The sequence below is a fragment of the Dendrobates tinctorius genome, unplaced genomic scaffold (genome assembly GCF_039654945.1).
Source record: "Dendrobates tinctorius isolate UK_male_01 unplaced genomic scaffold, ASM3965494v1 ptg000029l, whole genome shotgun sequence".
In the NCBI taxonomy this organism is placed as follows: Eukaryota; Metazoa; Chordata; class Amphibia; order Anura; family Dendrobatidae; genus Dendrobates; species Dendrobates tinctorius.
In genome coordinates this window covers 19,094,236-19,117,101 of record NW_027361697.1, presented here as the reverse complement: position 1 = coordinate 19,117,101, position 22,866 = coordinate 19,094,236, and the positions used below count along the sequence as shown (strand labels likewise).

At 48.1% G+C, this 22,866-nt stretch overlaps 1 protein-coding gene across 1 annotated transcript in view; it reads right to left on the bottom strand.

Moving 5' to 3' along the window:
- ABCA4 (ATP binding cassette subfamily A member 4) overlaps window positions 1-22,866 on the bottom strand; it is a 255,198-nt gene that overhangs the window by 187,909 nt on the left and 44,423 nt on the right. Inside the window, exon 6 of the mRNA XM_073571415.1 lies at window positions 21,754-21,951. Within this exon, the coding sequence (XP_073427516.1) occupies window positions 21,754-21,951 (198 nt within the window). The remainder of the gene's footprint in view (window positions 1-21,753; window positions 21,952-22,866) is intronic.

Genomic DNA, 22,866 nt, shown 5'->3' with positions numbered 1-22,866 from the left:
TAGCCCGGAGAGATGTATTCACAAAGCTACAGCTCAAGATGGACATAGGAAACCAAGAGTGATGGAAACTCCATGGAACAGAGAGGACATGGACAATGGACTATGTTGGACAACAAACAAACAAGTGAGGTGTAACACATCAGAACCTACAAAACGAGGAGAGAATATGCAGTGGAAAATGGCTGGTCTAAAGCAGCACACAGATATAGGCAGCAAAGTCCACAGCAGGTAACATGGTAATGAGAACTGACTCATAACAGTTTGTGATGCTTACTGTTAGGAACGGCGGAACGCACTAAATAATAAATAATAGTAAGTATGTTCGCCGCCCGGGGTCCACCGTGCAGAGGTGTTACGCTGCTGCTACGTAATGGCGGACGCTCGATAAGGAGGTATAACGCACGCGGGTTGAACATCACCCGGTGTGTACTGGGCGGACTCTGTTACTTCACAGAGGCGCCGAAGCGTTAAACACAAATGCCGAGCCTGTTGAACTTACAGGTCTCAGCGGAATGCATGCACAGTATATGGTCACAGGACTCGGGCCCAATAGACAGGGTCAGCGTCTTTCTAGACCTACCGTGCGTGCGGCATCGCAACTGCGGACGCCAATAAGTACTGCTGAATGCAACGCGGCGACAGACACTGCCGCTGTACGACAATGCCCGGTAGCAGGCAAACTGTCGGACGCTAGTATCGTGGATGATATGCACTGTGGCCTGTAGCTTGCCACTGACTGGCGCTGACTCTATCACTAGTTCCCTATCCACACACGTAATATCAGAGGGAGGGGAATATTAATGAGTCATTTGCAAGTCAATGCATCCGTCATCATTCACACAGGAAGCAACTAGAGTCTATACTAGCACATGGCTGAGCGGCCATGCAAATCTTTTATAGCCGGGACCTTCCAGAAGCTTCCAGATCCCTGAGATGGACCAATCAGATCTGGAGAAGGACCTGTGCATGTAACTCCCGATCTCCAATGGGAGATCGTCTTGTGAGCATGCTCAGTGGAGCGAGGGAAGGACTTAGCCTCTGGAGTGGCTTGCTGCTGATCAGCCTACGTTGCTATTGCTGGCCCAGAGGTGGCAGCAACAGCCAGACCCACAGAGCTGGTCTGGGCAGAGCGTCGGGAATGACGGAACTGCTGAGCAGGCTCCTCTGCGGTCAATGGAGAATGGGACACCGCTGAATGCAAGGCTCTGGATTCCCGCTGTGCAGCTGCAGGAACCCGAAGCCTAACATTACCCCCCCTCCTAGGGCCCCCTCTCCTCTGAGCCTTGCTACGCTCAAATGCCGCGATAAGGAGTGGGGCGTGGATGTTCTCCACTGGTTCCAAGGTCCGGGCCTCTGGACCATGACCCTTCCAATCCACCAAATAAAATTTTTTGCCATGCACCACCCTGCGTCCCACAATGGCGTTGACCTCAAACTCGTCCGAAGACAAGTCTGATGTCCCGTCAGATGACTCAGAAAATCGGGACATGTGAACAGGTTTGAGAAGGGACACATGGAAGACATCAGAGATGGCCAAGTGTGGAGGAAGAGCCAGACGGTAGACCACCAAGCTGATCCGCTCAAGGATTTTGAAGGGACCAATGTATCGCAGGGCGAACTTGGTGGACTCGGCCCGCAGCCTAATATTTCGGGCAGAAAGGCCATACCAAGTTGCCAGGTGCAAAAGTTGGAGCGGGGCGCCGATGTGTGTCGGCAGACGCCCTCATTCTCTCCTTAGAGGCTCGAATGGCATCCTGGGTGTGATTCCAAATGTTGCAAGCCTCCACTGCCCAGTCTGCCAACCTGGAATCAGTGGAAGACACTGGCATCGGGACGGGGACGCGCGGATGCTGGCCGTAATTAAGAAGGAACGGCGTCTGACCAGTGGAGTCAGCCACTGCATTATTCAGGGCAAATTTGGCCCACGGTAGTAAGGCTGCCCAGTCATCCTGCCTGGCTGAGACAAAATGTCGCAAGTACGTGACCAGAGTTTGGTTGGCTCTCTCAACCAACCCTTTCGTCTCGGGATGATAGGCGGAGGACAAGTTTAGCTCGATACTGAGAAGATTGCAAAGCTCCCTCCAAAACCGAGACGCAAATTGGGGACCTCGGTCACTAACTATTTTGTCCGGCATACCGTGCAAATGAAATACGTGCTTTATGAACAGTGCGGCGAGACCACGAGCAGAAGGCAGCTGCGCGAGTGGCACCAGATGCACCATTTTAGAAAAATGATCGGTGACCACCCAGATGACCGTGCTGCCACCGGATTTGGGCAGGCCGACCACAAAATCCATGCCAACTCTCTCCCAGGGTCTGTCTGCCACCGGTAGGGGATACAGTAACCCAGCCGGCCTCTGCCTGGAGGACCTGTTCCGAGCACAAGAGACGAATGCCTGAATGTATTCTTTCGTGTCCCGAGCCATGTGTGGCCACCAATAAGACCTTGCCAGGAGTTCTGTGGTCCACTTATTGCCAAAGTGACCACCCACCCTGGACGCGTGTGCCCACGCGAGAACCTCTGGCCGCAGGCGAGGAGGGACAAAGGTCTTGCCCAGTGGTACTGACTCAAGAGCGATCGGGGCCATGGTCCTCAGACTCTCAGTGGGGACGATTAACCAAGGCTCAGTCTCCTCCGCCGAGACCACCAAGCGAGAGAGAGCATCAGTCCGGACGTTCTTCTCACTGGACAGATAGTGCAAGGTGAAACGAAAGCGGGAGAAGAGCGACCACCTAGCTTGACGAGAATTCAAGCGCTGGGCTGTTTGTAAATAGACCAGGTTTTTATGGTCGGCGTACTCCTGAAAGGGGAACCGGGCTCCCTCCCAAAGATGTCTCCACTCAGAAAAGGCCAACTTAATTGCCAGCAACTCCCTGTCCCCGATGGAGTAGTTCCTCTCCGCCGGTGAGACGGTCTTTGAGAAGAAGAAGCAGGGATGCTTCCGACCTTGAGCATCCTTCAGGAAAAGGACTGCTCCTGCACCGACGGACGAGGCATCCACCTCTAGGATAAAGGGTTTATCCACATCGGGACGGTGGAGGATAGGAGCGCCAGCAAAATGGGTTTTAAGAGACGAGAAGGCCGTGGAGACCTGTTCTGACCAAACCTTGGGTGTTATGAATGAGTCACCGTAGGAGGCAAAAGCAGAAATACAAGCTAAGTCCACAAAACCAGAGAAGTTGGCAACTATCAGATTGCAGACCCCTGAACCTATCAACACAACTAGCAGTAGCCGTGGGGGGTTCCTACGATGCCCTAGACCCCTCGATCACAGCCGGAGAATTACATAGGCCTAAAGAAAGAAAGGGGAAATCTAAACTGCCCCAGAGCAGACCCCAAAGCAATAGGCAGCCCCCAACATATAATGACGGTGAAGCAAGATGAAAATACTAACACAGACAGAAAGATAGACTGAGCAAAGAAGGGGCCCAAAAACTACCTAGATAGGAAAGGACAGGAAGGCTGCTGTCTGCAATCTGCCAAAACCCTATCAAAGACATAAGCCAACAAGCTGATATGAAAAAGGCCCTGAAGCAGCTAGGCTTCAAAAACTAAATCAGCACTCAGGTATTTTCAGAAGACAGAGCTAAATGAATTCAGCACACCCCAGCAGGGAATGGCAGAAATCCAGAAAAAACAAAGCAAAACAAAGTCAAGCACCAAAGCAAAAGGCAGAGCAGCAAACTTAGCTTTAGAGGAGCAGGAATTCAGACTGGTCTCCAAGGATCCCACAGAGAAATCACCCGCAGGGCAGAAGGGCATCGGCAGCCTTATATCCAGTCAGTAACTCCACTCAGCCAGTCATCATCATCAGCCTCAGGTGTTTGATAATAAGGCTCACTACCTTTCTTTACCAGAAGAGGAGTTCCTCGGGCCTCAGTAATGAAGGGGAAACTGAACTCACAACACTTGGGACTGGCTCCTTTTTTGGTGAAGGCGACCAAAGGAGGAGTGAACTGACGGTAATAATTAACGAACCCCAAAAAGCGCTGCACCGCTTTAAGAGAATGGGGCTCCTGCCAGTCCATTACCGCCTGCAGTTTGGCAGGATCCATAGCCAACTGTTGTGAGTTCATTTTCCCCTTCACCGTCGATGTCTGATGAACTCCCACTTTTGGTGAAGGAAGGTAGTGAGGCTGATTACCAAACACCTGATCTGGTAGATGATGACTGGGTAACAGGAAATTCTGACTGGATATAAGGCAGCCGACGCCCTTCTGAGTCGCTGGTGATTTCTCTGCTGGATTCTTGGAGACCAGTCTGATTCCTGCTTCCCAAAGATAAGTTTTTGCTCTGCTATTGAACTTATTAGTTTCGTTTTGTTTACCTTGTTTTTTGGAGTTCAGCTATCCCCGGTCGGGGGTGTGCTGAGTTCCATTTTTGTATCTGATCAGTTTGTCTCTTTGCTCTGTCTTCAGAACTTACCTGAGTGCTGATATAGTCATTTTGAAGTCCTAGCGACTTCAGGGCTTGTTTTTCCTATCAGACGGTTGGGACATTTTTTGGTAGGGTTTTTTACGGATTGCAGACAGCAGCTTTTCTATCCTGTCCTTTTTAGTTAGCTTGGGCCCCATCGTTTGCTCAACCTATCTTTCTATCTGTGTTAGTGTTTTCATCTTGCTTCACCGTCATTATTTGTTGGGGGCTGCCTATTGCTTTGGGGTCTGCTCTGGGGCAGTTTAGATTTCCCCTTTCTTTCTTTAGGCCTATTTAGATCTCCGGCTGTGATCGAGGGGTCTAGGGCATCGTAGGATCCCCCCACGGCTACTGTTAGTTGTTGTGGATAGGATCAGGGGTCTGCAATCCGATAGCTACCAACCTCTCCGGTTTTCTGGACTTAGCTTGTATTTTTGTTTTTTCCTCCTTCGGTGACTCATTCATAACAGCCAACCCCTGAGCGGAGATGATATAGCCCAGGAGTGGCAAGGACTCCTGCTCAAATTGGCACTTCTCCAACTTGGTGATGTCATGATCCATGCTGGATCATGACAGATAAAAAGCACTAGTAACCTTTTTTTTCCTTAAGCTGTGTGCTTAAAGTTAGTTTTTGCCCCCGGTGGCCATTAGGGTCATTGCACTGTGTGGTTTCAGTTCTAGTTTTGCCCCCGGTGGCCGTTAGGGTCATTGCACTCTGGTTACTTTAGTTTAGTGCACGTGATTATGAAGCAGGTGTGATTGCTGGCTCTTACCTATAAAAGAGTGTCAGGTGGTTGCAATCACTGTTGGTGATATTGCTCATTTCCAACCAAGACTGGTAAAGGAAGGAACTACAGAGAGCAGCTCAGGGGAGCTCTGGTGTAAAGTCTGGTGAAGGAAGGAATTACAGAGAGGTGTTCCTTGCAGCTCTGACCAAAGCTTGGAGAAGTAGCAGCTATTCTGGAGGAAAGCTGCATTCTGGTGGTGGACTCTGTTGCTGGGAGCAATAGCAACAGAGCAAAGCTATGTGGTGTTATCCCTGTTTGTATTTTTCCCTGGTGTGTATTAGTACAGCGGTGGGGCCAGTGCCTGCACCACCCAGCTCCCTTGCAAGGGATAAGTGTAGGGTGTGCTAGGGTGACAGGTTCTGGCTCGGCAACAGGTGAGGAGTCTGTATAGGGAACATTAGGATTGTGAGGGACACTGACACAGGGGAGTGCAGGAGGTCTCTACGTCCCCGTTCCCTATCACAGGGCCCACCGTTGTAACTGTTTCCCCTTCCCCCGTGTCTTGTTGTTTTAGTTACCGGCCTGCGGGTCGTGTCACACAGGAGAGTTATACATGACAGTTTTGTTGTTGTAGTTACCGACCTGGGGGTCATGTCACACAAGACAGGTCCACGTGACAGGCGAAGAGAGAATTCGCCTGCAAATGGTCGAAGACCTTGCAGACGTCTCTCCGGTGAGAGGTCAAATCTGGAGAAAAGATGAGGATGTCATCCAGATAGACCACCACCAAGGTGGAGAGCATATCGCGAAAGACGTCATTTACGAAGTCTTGGAAGACAGCAGGTGCATTACCGAGGCCAAAGGGCATGACCAGATACTCGTAGTGGCCATCCCTGGTATTGAAGGCTGTCTTCCACTCGTCTCCTTCGCGTATGCGGATCAGGTTGTAAGCCCCCCCGTAAATCTAACTTAGTGAAGATCTGGGTCTCTCGCAACCTGTCAAATAACTCAGAGATCAAAGGAAGAGGGTACTTGTTTTTCACTGTAATAGCATTGAGACCTCTGTAGTCAATGCAGGGACGCAGCTCTCCACTCTTCTTCTGTACGCCCCTGCTGGCGACACCAACTTTCTAATAAACCCTCTTGCCAGGTTCTCCCGGATATATTGTGACATGGCCTCCATCTCCGGGAGAGATAGAGGATACACACGCCCTCTAGGAGGTTCCGCGCCTGGCAAAAGGTCTATCGGACCGTTGTAGGGGCGATCCAGCGGAAGGGTCTTTGCCTATTTTTTAGAAAAGACGTCCACGTACTGCTGGTAGTGTCTGGGAAGCGCGGAGATATCCGCGGGCACTTCCGTGGAAGCTACTTGAACGCTGCCCCTCATGCACCTTCCCTCACAGTCCTTGCTCCAACCCAGAATACTCCCCGAGGACCACTCTATATGAGGGGAACGGCAACGGAGCCAGGGGACTCCGAGAACCTGGTCGATACCCTCTGGCATAATGAACAGGGACAATGTCTCGTGGTGAGATTAAGAGCCCAAGAGGTGCTGTCTGGTGGGTAATCTGAGATGGTAAGGCCAAACTGTTGACCACCCTGACGGTCACGGGGTGAGAAAGTAGCACCACCGGAATTGTGTGCTCTTGGGTGAAGGCCGAGGACATAAAGTTTCTTTCTGCCCGGAGTCCACCGAGACCTCTACCTCCCAGGTGAAAGCACAGCTATCTAACGTCCCTCGGAATACCTGTTTGGGGGAGAAAGTTTCCATATCAGATAGACCCCCACCAACCACCACTGGGCGTGATCATTTATTCGACCTTCTGCGGACACCTGTTAGCCGGGTGACCAGACGGTCGACACTGGTAACAGTGTGCGGAGCTTTGTACCGGGCGCGGCTTGGGACCGGTGCAAGACACCTCCATGGGTTCTGGAGATATCATCTCCAGATCGGGGGGTTCAAAAGGTTTAGCGAAGGTGGGAGCCAACCTAACCTTCTGTCGGGATTGAGCACGTTCCAGCCCGCGCACTGTGAAGCGAAGATCAATGCAGGTGGAAATAGCAATCAGCTCCTCCAGACTTACGGGGACCTCCCTGGTAGCTAGAGCATCTTTGACATGCTCCTCCAAACCTCTCCAGAACACAGGGACGAGTGTCTTATCAGGCCACTCACGCTCGGAAGCCAGTGTCCGGAAGCGGACGGCATAATGGCTGACCAAGCAGGACCCCTGTGTTAATGCTAGTAACTGGAGAGCAGTGTCGTGAGTGACCAGTGGCCCCAAAAAGACCTGCTTTAGGGACTTTAGAAACTGAGCAGCGCTCAGAACCACGGGGTCACCACGCTCCCACAGTGGTGTGGCCCATTCCAACGCCCTGCCCGACAGGTGGGAATCGATGAACCCCACCTTAGCCCGCTCTTTACGGAATCGCGAGGCCAGTAACTCAAGCTGGATAGAGCACTGGCTCACGGAACCCATACAGGTGGCACTGTCACCCAAAACTTGTTGTGCAACAGGAGACGGGATAATGTTGGCGCAGGCGTGGATGTGGGCATACGAGAGACAGCCTCTGCGACTGCCTGGGCAGCGGCCACAGTAACTTTCGCAGCTGAGGTGGGACTCTCGAGAGCCGCCAACCTGCCCTCCAGCTGCCGAATATACTGCAGTAGCTGCTGCTGGTCAGCCATTACTAGCCAGACCCTGGCGCTAGTATAATGTTAGGGACGGCACTAAATAATAAATAATAGTAAGTGCGTTCACCGCCCAGGGTCCACCGTGCAGAGGTGTTACGCTGCTGCTACGTAATGGCGGACGCTCAATATGGCGGTATAACGCATGTGGGTTGAACGTCACCCGGTGTGTACTGGGCGGACTCTGTTACTTCACAGAGACGCCGAAGCGTTAAACACAAATGCCGAGCCTGTTGAACACACAAGTCTCAGCGGAATGCATGCACAGTATATGGTCACAGGACTCAGGCCCAAGACACAGGGTCAGCCTCTTTCTGGACCTACCGTGCGTGCGGCGTCGCAACCGTGGACGCCAATAAGTACTGCTGAATGCAGCGCAGCGACAGACACTGCCGCTGTACGACAATGCCCGATAGCAGGCAAACTGTCGGACGCTAGTACCGTGGATGATATGCACTGTGGCCTGTAGCTTGCCACTGACTGGCGCTGACTCTATCACTAGTTCCATATCCACACATGTAATATCAGAGGGAGGGGAATCTTAATGAGTCATTTGCAAGTCAATGCATCTGTCATCATTCACACAGGAAGCAACTAGAGTCTATACTAGCGCATGGCTGAGCGGCCATGCGAATCTTTTATAGCCGGGACCTTCCAGAAGCTTCCAGATCCCTGAGATGGACCAATCAGATCTGGAGAAGGACCTGTGCATGTAACTCCCGATCTCCAATGGGAGATCGTCTCGTGAGCATGCTCAGTGGAGCGAGGGTAGGACTTAGCCTCTGGAGTGGCTTGCTGCTGATCAGCCTGCGTTGCTATTGCTGGCCCAGAGGTGGCAGCAACAGCCAGACCCACAGAGCTGGTCTGGGCAGAGCGTCGGAACGACGGAACTGCTGAGCAGGCTCCTCTGCGGTCGATGGAGAATGGGAGACCGCTGAATGCAAGGCTCTGGATTCCCGCTGTGCAGCTGCAGGAACCCGACGCCTAACACTTACAGCAAACAATGGGTCAAACAAAGCAGATGCAAGTTCTAGAATCCACAGCAGATTGTAATATAGTGAGAACAGAGTCTTATTACAGTTCATGATGCTAGTAGCAAACAATGAGTTAACCAGCAGCAGATGCAAGTAATATGAAGAGACTTTAATAGCAGGTTGTAAGGCTTATGGCAAGCAATGGGTTAACAAGCAGATCTGATGGTTTGTAAAAAATGACAGTTTACAGAGATCAATGCTGCGTAGTATGAACGGTTTCTGTTTGAGACATTTATAGGAAATTATGGGTTAAACAGCTGGTCTTGTGGAGCAGCAGTTGTAGAAAAATGACATGTTTTTCTCAACTTTCTGTCAGTGATTCAAAATACAAACATTTAACTCAACCTCTTGACAGCCTAAAGGAGTAAGGCCTGTTTCACACTTGCTTTTTTTTGCAGCGCGTTTTTCCCGCAAAAAAACGCATTGAAAAACGCATACAAAAGCATACAACTGCTGCGTTTTTTTCAAGCATTTTTATGAGCATGCATGAAAAAAACGCAGCGTTTTTATGCGTTTGTATGCGTTTTTAGTGCGTTTTTACCGCGTTTGCGTTTTTTTCCAACATTAGGTGGCCCCTCACACTAACCCAAACCATGACTTTACTAACCCTAACCCTGACCCTGACCCTAACCCTGACCCTGACCCTAACCCTTAACCAAACCATACTTAACCCTAACCCTGACCCTAACCCTTAACCAAACCATACTTAACCCTAACCCAAACCCTAACTAACCTTAACCCTAACCCTGACCCTAACCCTTAACCAAACCATACTTAACCCTAACCCTGACCCTAACCCTGACCCTAACCCTTAACCAAACCATACTTAACCTTAACCCTAACCCTAACCCTGACCCTAACCCTAACCCTAACCCTGACCCTAACCCTTAACCAAACCATACTTAACCCTAACCCTGACCCTAACCCTTAACCAAACCATACTTAACCCTAACCCAAACCCTAACTAACCTTAACCCTAACCCTGACCCTAACCCTAACCCTAACCCTGACCCTAACCCTTAACCAAACCATACTTAACCCTAACCCTGACCCTAACCCTGACCCTAACCCTTAACCAAACCATACTTAACCTTAACCCTGACCCTAACCCTTAACCAAACCATACTTAACCCTAACCCTGACCCTAACCCTTAACCAAACCATACTTAACCTTAACCCTAACCCTAACCCTAACCCTTAACCAAACCATACTTAACCCTAACCCTGACCCTAACCCTGACCCTAACCCTTAACCAAACCATACTTAACCCTAACCCTGACCCTAACCCTGACCCTAACCCTTAACCAAACCATACTTAACCCTAACCCTGACCCTAACCCTTAACCAAACCATACTTAACCTTAACCCTAACCCTGACCCTAACCCTAACCCTGACCCTGACCCTTAACCAAACCATACTTAACCCTAACCCTGACCCTAACCCTGACCCTAACCCTGACCCTAACCCTTAACCAAACCATACTTAACCTTAACCCTGACCCTAACCCTAACCCTAACCCTGACCCTAACCCTTAACCAAACCATACTTAACCCTAACCCTGACCCTAACCCTAACCCTAACCCTGACCCTAACCCTTAACCAAACCATACTTAACCCTAACCCTAACCCTAACCCTGACCCTAACCCTAACCCTAAACCCCCTTAACTAACCCTAACTTTACCCAAACCCCTAAATTCCATTGTCTAAACTAATGGTAAAAAAAAAACGCATGTGCAAAAAAACGCATACATAAGCATGCCAATGCGCACATATGCTCACCATAGACTTATAATGGGTGTCTTGCTGTAAAAAAACGCATTGCGCGTGCATGCGTTTTTTTGAGGCAAATCGGACGCACAAAAAATGCAACAAGTTGCATTTTGTGCGCCCGAGCGCATACCGCAAAAAAACGCATGCGCGGTAAAACGCGTACAAACGCATGTGTATGCGCACATAAGCGCATCCCATGCAAAGTATAGGAAAAAAAAACGCATGCGCTATTTAGCGCTAAATTACCGCGGAAAAAAAACGCAAATGTGAAACCAGCCTAAGTGGTCCTCTAAAGTGGTTAAAGTCGATCTGTCAGGTGATTTTGCAATAAAAGCTGCATACAGTATTACATACATCTCTTAAACCTGATGATGATGGTGTATTTCCTTTGAAACTCATCTCAGAATGACCTTCCAATCCTTTGTGTGTAAACTTAAACTCAGTCTGTACCCTTCTAGCCTGACTATTAGCTCTTCAGTGTCCCTCCTCCCAGCTGAGATCTCACACTGCTCAGTACAATCTGCAGCTTTCAGTCAGGCTAGGTAGCTGGACATTGAATACACTTGTAATCATAAGTTATTTAATTTTAGAACTGGACTCATAAAATGCTCATTTTAATATCAGGATTACACAGCCCTTCTGACATCAATTTTAACAATAAGTACAATAGCCTCACCAGGTCTAAGGACTCAGTAAAGCAAAGCAGGGGCGGACACAGACTGTAGTGGGCCCCTGTGCAAGAAATTTTTTGGGCCCCCCCCAACCCTTCATAGGGCAGCAAAGTTATTTGTTATTTGTTGTTATCTAATATTGAGGCTATGCAGGGCTGGATATAATATCTGTATAGAACATAATGTAACCCCCCCATAGAATATAATGCCGCCCCCCCCCATATAGTATAATGCAGCCCCTCTATAGAATATATGGCAACCCCCTCATAGGATATAATACAGCCCCTTAAATAGTATAATGTAGCCCATCCATAGAATACAATGTAGCCCTCCTCATATAGTATAATGCAGCCCCCATAGAATCATAGAATCATAGAATCATAGAATCGTAGAGTTGGAAGGGACCTCCTGGGCCATCTGGTCCAACCCCCTGCTCAAAGCAGGATTCGCTAAATCATCCCAGTCAGATGTCTGTCCAGCCTCTGTTTGAAGACTTCCATTGAAGGAGAACTCACCACTTCTCGTGGCAGCCTGTTCCACTCATTGATCACTCTAACTGTCAAAAAGTTTTTTCTAATATCTAATCTGTGTCTCCTCCCATTCAGTTTCATCCCATTGCTTCTAGTCTTTCCTTGTGCAAATGAGAATAAAGTTGATCCTTCTACAATGTGACAGCCCTTTAGATATTTGTAGACAGCTATTAAGTCTCCTCTCAGTCTTCTCTTTTGCAAACTAAACATTCCCAAATCCTGCAACCTTTCCTCATAAGACAGGGTTTGCAGACCGGTCACCATTCTGGTCGCTCTTTTCTGAACTTGCTCCAGTTTGTTGATGTCTTTTTTAAAATGTGGTGCCCAAAACTGGACACAATATTCCAGATGAGGTCTGACCAAAGAGGAGTAGAGGGAAATAATGACTTCACGTGATCTAGACTGTATGCTTCTGTTAATACATCCTAGAATTGCATTTGCCTTTTTTGCTGCTGCATAACACTGTTGACTCATATTCAGTCTGTGATCTATTAGTATACCCAAGTCTTTTTCACATGTGCTGTCACTTAGCCCTATTCCTCCCATTCTATATACAGTGGGGAAAAAAAGTATTTAGTCAGTCAGCAATAGTGCAAGTTCCACCACTTAAAAAGATGAGAGGCGTCTGTAATTTACATCATAGGTAGACCTCAACTATGGGAGACAAACTGAGAAAAAAAAATCCAGAAAATCACATTGTCTGTTTTTTTTTCATTTTATTTGCATATTATGGTGGAAAATAAGTATTTGGTCAGAAACAAGCAATCAAGATTTCTGGCTCTCACAGACCTGTAACTTCTTCTTTAAGAGTCTCCTCTTTCCTCCACTCATTACCTGTAGTAATGGCACCTGTTTAAACTTGTTATCAGTATAAAAAGACACCTGTGCACACCCTCAATCAGTCTGACTCCAAACTCCACTATGGTGAAGACCAAAGAGCTGTCAAAGGACACCAGAAACAAAATTGTAGCCCTGCACCAGGCTGGGAAGACTGAATCTGCAATAGCCAACCAGCTTGGAGTGAAGAAATCAACTGTGGGAGCAATAATTAGAAAATGGAAGACATACAAGACCACTGATAATCTCCCTCGATCTGGTGCTCCACGCAAAATCCCACCCTGTGGGGTCAGAATGATCACAAGAACGGTGAGCAAAAATCCCAGAACCACGTGGGGGGACCTAGTGAATGAACTGCAGAGAGCTGGGACCAATGTAACAAGGCCTACCATAAGTAACACACTACGCCACCATGGACTCAGATCCTGCAGTGCCAAACGTGCCCCACTGCTTAAGCCTGTACATGTCCGGGCCCGTCTGAAGTTTGCTAGAGAGCATTTGGATGATCCAGAGGAGTTTTGGGAGAATGTCCTATGGTCTGATGAAACCAAACTGGAACTGTTTGGTAGAAACACAACTTGTCGTGTTTGGAGGAAAAAGAATACTGAGTTGCATCCATCAAACACCATACCTACTGTAAAGCATGGTGGTGGAAACATCATGCTTTGGGGCTGTTTCTCTGCAAAGGGGCCAGGACGACTGATCCGGGTACATGAAAGAATGAATGAGGCCATGTATCGTGAGATTTTGAGTGCAAACCTCCTTCCATCAGCAAGGGCATTGAAGATGAAACATGGCTGGGTCTTTCAACATGACAATGATCCAAAGCACACCGCCAGGGCAACGAAGGAGTGGCTTCGTAAGAAGCATTTCAAGGTCCTGGAGTGGCCTAGCCAGTCTCCAGATCTCAACCCTATAGAAAACCTTTGGAGGGAGTTGAAAGTCCGTGTTGCCAAGCGAAAAGCCAAAAACATCACTGCTCTAGAGGAGATCTGCATGGAGGAATGGGCCAACATACCAGCAACAGTGTGTGGCAACCTTGTGAAGACTTACAGAAAACGTTTGACCTCTGTCATTGCCAACAAAGGATATATCACAAAGTATTGAGATGAAATTTTGTTTCTGACCAAATACTTATTTTCCACCATAATATGCAAATAAAATGAAAAAAAAACAGACAATGTGATTTTCTGGATTTTTTTTTCTCAGTTTGTCTCCCATAGTTGAGGTCTACCTATGATGTAAATTACAGACGCCTCTCATCTTTTTAAGTGGTGGAACTTGCACTATTGCTGACTGACTAAATACTTTTTTTCCCCACTGTATGTTTTTTCCATTTTTATTGCCCAGATGTAGTACTTTGCATTTCTCCCTGTTAAAAACCATTCTGTTAGTTGCTGCCCACTTCTCCAGTTTATTTAAATCTTTTTGAATCCTCTCTCTCTCTTCTCTAGTATTAGCTATCCCTCCTAGCTTTGTGTCATCAGCAAATTTAATCAGTTTACCCTCAATTCCTTCATCTAAATCGTTGATAAAGATGTTGAACAATACAGGGCCCAGGACAGAGCCCTGTGGTACCCCACTTGAGACATTCTTCCAACTGGATGTGCAGCCATTTACGACCACTCTTTGGGTCCGATCACTAAGCCAGTTATGAATCCACCTAACAGTTGCCTTGTCCATTCCATACTTAATCATTTTTTCAATAAGGATTGTATGAGAGACTTTGTCAAATGCTTTGCTGAAGTCAAGATATACTATATCTACAGCATTTCCTTGATCCACCCAATCAGTGATACCGTCATAGAAGGAAATTAAGTTAGTCTGACATGACTTATTAGTTACAAACCCATGCTGACTCTGTTTAATCACTTCATTCTTATCCAGGTATTGACATACATGTTGTTTAATAATTTGTTCAAAGATCTTTCCTGGTATAGAAGTCAGACTCACCGGCCTATAGTTACCTGGGTCCACCTTCTTCCCCTTTTTGAAGATAGGAACAACATTTGCTCTTCTCCAGTCTTCTGGCACTTCTCCTGTTCTCCAAGAATTTTCAAAGATTATAGAGAGGGGTTCAAAAATTTCTTCTGCTATCTCCTTCAGTACTCTGGGGTGTAATTCATCTGGACCTGGAGACTTGAATTCATTTAGGCTAGCTAAGTGTTTCCTCACTATCTTTCTGTTTATAGATATCCTGGATTCTTCTGTTCCCTTAATAGGACAGTGAATAACAGTTGATGTTACATTTCCTTTCTGAGAGAAAACAGATGCAAAATAGGAATTTAAAAGTTCAGCCTTCTCAACATCCTGTCTTACCATTTCATCATTTTCATCCTGTAAAAATCCTATAGCATCTTTGACTTTTCTTTTACTTTTGACATATCCCCAAAATCCTTTATTATTGCTTTTGACATCTCTTGCAAGCCTCAATTCATTTTCAGCTTTAGCTAATCTGATTTGTGCCCTGCAGGTTCTGCAGACAGCATTATATTCTTCTTTAGATATGCCTCCCTCTTTCCATTTTATAAACATTTTTTTCTTCCTTTTTAGCATGTGCTTAAGTTCTGTGTTCATCCATCCTGGTTTCCTTAACTGCTTCCTATTCTTCCCTCTTTTCGGAATTGTTAACAACTGTGCTTTGAGAATTTCATTTTTCAAGATTTCCCATCCTTCCTGGACATTTTTGTCTTTAAGGATATCCAGCCATTGGATCCCTCCAATTCTCTTTCTGAATCCCTTAAAATCTGCCTTTCTGAAATCTAACCTTGATGTCTGAGTCTTCACAGGTCTTCCGCCTCTAGTTATCCAAAATTCTAAAATAGCATGGTCGCTACCTCCTAGGGTCCCAGCCACTTTTACCTCCTCAACCATTTCCTCCCTGTTTATAAGGATTAGATCCAAGGTAGCAGTTCCCCTTGTTTTCTCCCTTACCTTTTGGAAGATAAAGTTGTCAGCAAGAGAGGATAAGAATTTCCTTGACCTGTTAGTTTTGCCTGAGAGAGATTCCCAACAAATGTCTGGATAGTTGAAATCTCCCATGACAACTATGTCATATTTTTTGGAGAACTTGGCCATTTGATGCATAAAGAGTTCATCCATAGCTTCAGCTTGCACAGGCGGCCTGTAGTAAATGCCTACAATGGTGTCCTTTCCATTGTTCTGTCCTTGTATTCTTACCCAAACAGTTTCCACAGAACTCCCAGTCTCTGAAGCTTCAATCTCTGTGCAGATATACGCGTTTCTAACATACAATGCGACACCCCCTCCTCGTTTATCAAGTCTGTTTCTTGCAAATAAGTTGTATCCTTCTAGTCTTGTATTCCAATCATGTGTATTGTCCCACCAAGTTTCAGTGATTCCAATGACATCATATTTCTTTTCCTGTGTTAGTAGTTCCAATTCTCCTTGTTTGTTGCCCATGCTTTGTGCATTAGTATAGAAACATTTTAGTTTGTGATTGGTTTCTCTTTCTCCAATATTTTTATTAATTAGATTCTTTCGTCTTTGTTCTTCCTTTCCACTTCTAATAGCAGAGTTCTCAATAGCATTTGTCAGGTGTATGGCTTTTTCTGGTCTTTTGCTTCCCTTCCCATGTTGTTCTAGTTTAAAGCTCTCCTTACAAGTGTAGCAAGGCGACTTCCAAATACATGTTTTCCAGTCTTCGTAAGGTGCACCCCATCTCTAGCAAGTAGTCCATCGTATAATAAATTCAATACAACCCCCCTACAGAATATAATGTAGCCCCAAATAGAATATAATACAGCCCACCTCCCCATACAATATAATGTAGTCCCCCATGTTATATAACACAGCCTCCTCTTATAGAATATAATGTAAAATGTACCCCCCATGGTATATAACAGTCGCATAGTATATAGCCCAGCACCACATGGTATACAGCCTAGCCCACCATGGTATACAGCCCACCATGGTATAATACAGCCCAGCATGGTATATAGCCCCCCAGAATGGTATAATACAGCCCAGCATGGTATAATACAGCCCAGCATGGTATATAGCCCCCCCAGCATGGTATAATACAGCCCAGCATGGTATATAGCCCCCAGCATGGTATAATACAGCCCAGCATGGTATAATACAGCCCAGCATGGTATATAGCCCCCCCAGCATGGTATAATACAGCCCAGCATGGTATATAGCCCCCCCAGCATGGTATATAGCCCCCCCAGCATGGTATATAGCCCCCCCAGCATGGTATATAGCCCCCCAGCATGGTATATAGCCCCCCAGCAGGGTATAATACAGCCCAGCATGGTATATAGCCACCCCAGCATGGTATAATACAGCCCAGCATGGTATATAGCCCCCCAGCATGGTATAATACAGCCCAGCATGGTATATAGCCCCCCAGCATGGTATAATACAGCCCAGCATGGTATATAGCCCCCCAGCATGGTATAATACAGCCCAGCATGGTATATAGCCCCCCAGCATGGTATAATACAGCCCAGCATGGTATATAGCCCCCCAGCATGGTATAATACAGCCCAGCATGGTATATAGCCTCCCCAGCATGGTATAATACAGCCCTCCCAGCATGGCATGATACAGCCTAGCATGGTATATAGCCCCCCAGCATGGTATATAGCCCCCCCAGCATGGTATACAGCCCCCCCAGCATGGCCCCACAGTCCAGCATGGTATATAGCCCCCCCAGCATGGTATGATACAGCCCAGCATGGTATATAGCCCCCCAGCATGGTATATAGCCCCTCCCAGCATGGTATAATACAGCCCAGCATGGTATATAGCCCCCCACCAGCATGGTATAATACAGGCCAGCATGGTATATAGCCCCCCCAGCATGGTATGATACAGCCCAGCATGGTATATAGCCCCCCCAGCATGGTATGATACAGCCCAGCATGGTATATAGCCCCCCCAGCATGGTATATAGCCCCCCCCAGCATGGTATAATACAGCCCAGCATGGTATATAGCCCCCCCCAGCATGGTATAATACAGCCTAGCATGGTATATAGCCCCCCACCAGCATGGTATGATACAGCCTAGCATGGTATAATACAGCCCAGCATGGTATATAGCCCCCCCAGCATGGTATGATACAGCCTAGCATGGTATATAGCCCCCCCCCGCATGGCCCCACAGTCCAGCATGGTATATAGCCCCCCCAGCATGGTATATAGCCCCTCCCAGCATGGTATAATACAGCCCAGCATGGTATATAGCCCCCCCAGCATGGTATGATACAGCCTAGCATGGTATATAGCCCCCCCCCCGCATGGCCCCACAGTCCTGTACTCACACTGATTTAGAAAAAAAACACACTCCTCACCTTCTCCTCGTGCTTGCGTTGCTTCCGGCTCCTGTCTCCTCTCCTGCACTGCCTACCTGGTACACAGTGAGAGCGCGATGACATCATCGCGCACCCGCTGTGTCAGAGGCAGAGCGGGGAATGATGGGAGAGGGAGCGTCAGCTGACGCTCTCTCCTCTAGGCTCCATCATTGCCTCCTCCTTCAATGCGGGGGGAGCAGGGGGGGTTTGGAGTCGGCGCTGGGGGCAGGCCGGCCCCCCCCCCGCCTCACAGGGGCCCCTTTGCCTCCTGCAGCGCTGCTCTCCTCATTGCACTACACATGGCTAATTTGAATTTTGACATAATTAGTCATGCGGCGCTGGAGGGGCCCCCTCTCCCCCGGGGCCCGTGCAATGCACGGTCTGCACGGGCGGTAGGTCCACCCCTGAAGTAAAGTATGTTATTCATATTGTGAGACCAAGTGACAGATGCGCTTTACATGATTTAGGAGTAATCTTCATACAACTACATAAAAACGCCATTCTAATATGTACTGTACAAGTATTCTTGATTTTTTTATTCATATAAACTATGCATGATGAGGACAATTATGGTGATATAAATAAGCCTGGATGATTTTCATCATTTTCAAACAAGACATACTGCAGTTTACTGATCCTTATGCCAATGCTGTGCATTTTTTATGTTTCCCCAGTGCAGCCATCTCCCCAGTGCAGCCATCGCCCCAGTGCACCCGTTTTCCAATGTACCCGTTTCCACAGTGCAGCCATCTCCCCAGTGCACCCATTTCCACAGTGCAGCCATCTCCCCAGTGCACCCATTTCCTCAGTGCAGCCATCTCCCCAGTGCACCCGTTTCCCTAGTGCAGCCATCTCCCCAGAGCAGGCTCCACTAATTCTCCACCCGGCTCATCCCACCCCCAGTGCTCATCCCCCCCAGCGCTCATTCCGTCCCCCCGGCGCTCATTCCCCCCGGCGCTCATTCTCCACCCCCCTAGCGCTCATTGCCCTCCCCCCGGTGCTCATTCTCCACCCCGGCATTCATTCTCCCCCAGGCACTCATTGCCCCCCCGGTGCTCATTCTCCACCCCGACACTCATCCCCCCCGGACCCATTCTCCACCTGGCTCATTTCCCCCCCCTCCGGCGCTCATTCCCGCTTGGCCCCCATTCTCCATCCAGCACATCCCCCCGGCCCCTATTTTCCACCTGGCTCATTCTCCTCCCCCCCGTCGCTCATTCACCATCCGGCTCACCTGTGTCGTGGCTTGGGCCGTTCCCTGATGCTGTATGTGTATGGGTCGCCCTCCCAGGGCTGTGGGGTACTCGGTACCGGGCCGGTATCAGGGGGATGTGTCACAGCAGCGGGGACCCAGTTCGTGGCCCTGGGCGCCCAATTAATAGAGGGAGTTTGAATGGTGGATTATAGTTAATGGAATAGTTCGTGACGCCACCTGTGGTGTTCGGCAAGTGAGATGTTAAGCCGACGCTGCTTGCAGATCCTCTGGGGCTGGTGGTGTGTTGCAGCCAAGATGGTGAAGCTCCCAATAGGTTAAGCTGTAGCCCCGGGGCAGTGTAGATGTGGAGTTAGAGGAGAGGCACAAGCAGTGTCGAAGCTGGTACCCAGATATAGCAGTGCTGGGTGTGTTGACGCAAGAATCAATGGAGGACACCAGGGCTTGCAGTTCCAAAGCTTTACTCACAGTCTGTAGTACACACAGGTGCCTGCGTCCGTACTGTGTCCTCTGGGTCAGAGGCTCAATCAACCTCCAGGTCAGATGGAATGCTCCCTTCCAACGCTCCGCCAACATGTACCTTTCTGAACGTCTCCTCTTATAGCGCCTTTAAGTGTGAAGATCTCCTAGTACTGAGTTACACTGGAGTTCCTCCTGACAGATGTTCCCAAGAACTCTACTTGTACGGCAGACAGCTGTAGCCTGCTTCGAGGACTCCTAACTCCTGAGTCCTGGCTCACTATCCAAGTTGCTGTTATGCCCCCAAGTCTTAGAAGGGAGTAGTGCATTTACAGCCCACTACTCCACCGGTGTCTGCTGCAGGACCATTAGCATCCATGCAACCTCGGGAACCGGGCCCCGGCCTTGCGCTTAGAACTTCTAGGCAGGGTTCTCTCCTAACCCACGTCCTCTGTTCCCTTTTACTCCTTCGTTCCATACTAATCTCTCTCTCTTATGGAAGATCAGGTTTCAGTTCAATGTCTTTCTCCTTCTTTCCTTTCCCGTGCCAGCAGACCCAGGTCAATGAGGTCTGCTGCAGCACCTCCTTCCTCCATCCCTCTCTCAGGGATCTTCTTTCCTCACTCCTCTCTGAGTGGCTTCCTCTCCCAGACTGACCTGCAATCCTAAACATTCCCGCTCTTTTATGTATTCTCAACTCCACCCGCCTCCCAGCACGTTTCGTGTTCCAAGCAGGAAGCTACCAAAGATGCTCTGCTACACTCCAAGCAGGGAGCCGCAATGTGGCTTTGCTGAACTACTGTGTTGTGTGGGGTGCGAGTGTTGGAGCGTGGTCAGGAGCCTCCAACTTACCTGGATGGTGGGGCACCACACCTCAGGAGGAGGTGCAGTACCTCTGTGGCGACTGAGCCTCAGGGGCGCCACATGTATGTCTCTCGTCCAGCCTAGTTCTTCCTGTTTGTGTGTGTGAGCGCGTGGTCAAGTGGTACCGCCCATTAAGGTCATGAATATGGGTGCCACGCCTATGAGAGTGGAGTGGCGTCCATATTCATCCATATCTTAATGAGCGGTACCACGTGTGACCGCACACTCACACAGGAAGAACAGATATCGGTGCAGGACCATCGGAGCTGCAGCAGGCATAGCTGGAGGAGGTGAGTATGATGGGAGGAACGAGGGGGAAGGACAACCCCGGACTTAAAAAAAAAAATCCTTGCTCAGGTGCCGCCCCCCCGCAGAGTCCCGCCCTAGGCACGTGCCCACGAGGGCCTAATGGCAAATACGGCCCTGGGCGCCATCACGATGAAGACAAGTATGAGAAGGTGTAGAAAAACAATAAACATCTATTAAAAGGCAGCAACGTGTTTCAACATCGATCTGATTTCTTCCTCGGGCTATCATACAAAGTAGTATATAAAACAACTTATAAAGGAAGTCGTGATCCAAGGAAATTACATGTCCCACCTACTGGTGAGTAACAAATCCTGAGACACAATAGAACAACATATGAATAGTTTATGAACATAACATAAATAATCATAATACAATGAACATAATACAAATTATTTGTATTATGATTATTTGTCTCCATCTTGACGTTTTTCATATTTTTTGCCTCGTAATTGTTCTAAAGAGCCGTTCTGTCGCCTTCAAAGGCAGGAGCAGCAGTCTATACGAGGAATACTGCCGCACTACTACTCTCATCAGAGTTGTGCCTGACCTGCACCACTCCACCAGGTGAGCAGATTCCATCTACTCTTCCCTGTTTCCTATCACCAGAACTTCACCATGGAGCGCTCCTATTTTGTCTTCCATGCTCATTCCTTGGGAGGCTTACAAGAGACACCCAAGACACCCGCTGCTCTCTACAATTCAAGGTATAAAGGGAAAAGCGACAGTGCTGCTGCAAAAATGATGGCAAAATCGCCAACGTCTGCCAGCGTTTTCCTGAAGCAGCTTTGCCTGTGAGAAACCGATGGCTGCACTGGCATCTAAAAGACATTGCCTGCACATATCCTAACTCTTCTCCACTGACTTTCAGCAAGACTTTTCAATACCTTTCAGAAGCGGAGAGATTACTTACAACTTCAAACACTTTGAAGAAATCAATGTTGGCATACAGCACATCTTCTATCTTCTGTAACCTCTGCTGGGACAGGACGCACATCGCATTACGCACTGTATGCATTCCCCTGCGACTGCTGAATATGATGAATCGCTCCAGGAGACTCTGGCTGCACGCTATGTCCTTTAGAGTCAGGTCTGGTATACCGAACGCAAACTAAAAAGGAGAAAAGGACAGAGAAAATCTTGTTACGGTATATCCATATTCACAGTCATGACCCTATAGGCCACTGGCAAGCAGAATAAGATAAAAACGCCGCTTTTAGCAAATGACAATTTTGGTAACATTCCAATAAATTGAAAAATGCAGTAGACTCCATAACAACAGAAAGGTTTATGAGCAACTCCGATCTCCCATATATTTACTAAAGTATCATTTTGGACACATGGAAATGGATATGATATGATCGAGACTGCACTTTGGGGCCCAGTAAATGCAGGGCTTATCTAGGACACACAAGGAGATATAGGCTGTGGCTGACTGATGGCTACAGATGAAAAGAGTCTTTAACATACCGTCATCTTATTGACCCTCAATGTAACAGGTTCCCTTTACATCATGTACAAAATTTTTAACAGGACTATACAATGCAGTCGTAATGCGGCACAGGGTGGTAGCCGCGGGTGAAGCACGTTACATGAAAGTGTGGGTCCTGGCGGGGTGTGTGGACTTGTGCTGTGAGGGTCTTACACCATGCAGGCTGCATATAGCTGGTGGTGTAGGATTGCCAGGGATGGATGTCGCACTGTCCAATAAAGGACACCACCATTCAAAAGTAAAGTCTTTACTGATCGGTAACTTGGTAAGGGTTATATACAAGGGATAGTGGGTACAGACATTTTGATCACAGTATCCTTCCTTAGTAGTCTACTCCAGGGCTTCTACGTCCACTGTTTCTCCCTACTTCACCACAACCCAGCTTTAACGCTAAAGTCCTGATCAGCAAGTCTCCTTACTTGTTTTTCGGTTCAGCATCCTTTTTCTTCTACTACTGGTGCTCCGATACTCTTTCACTCAGGACCCCCACTAGTCCCACGTACTCAGTCCTGATTAGGTCTATTACCTTCTGCG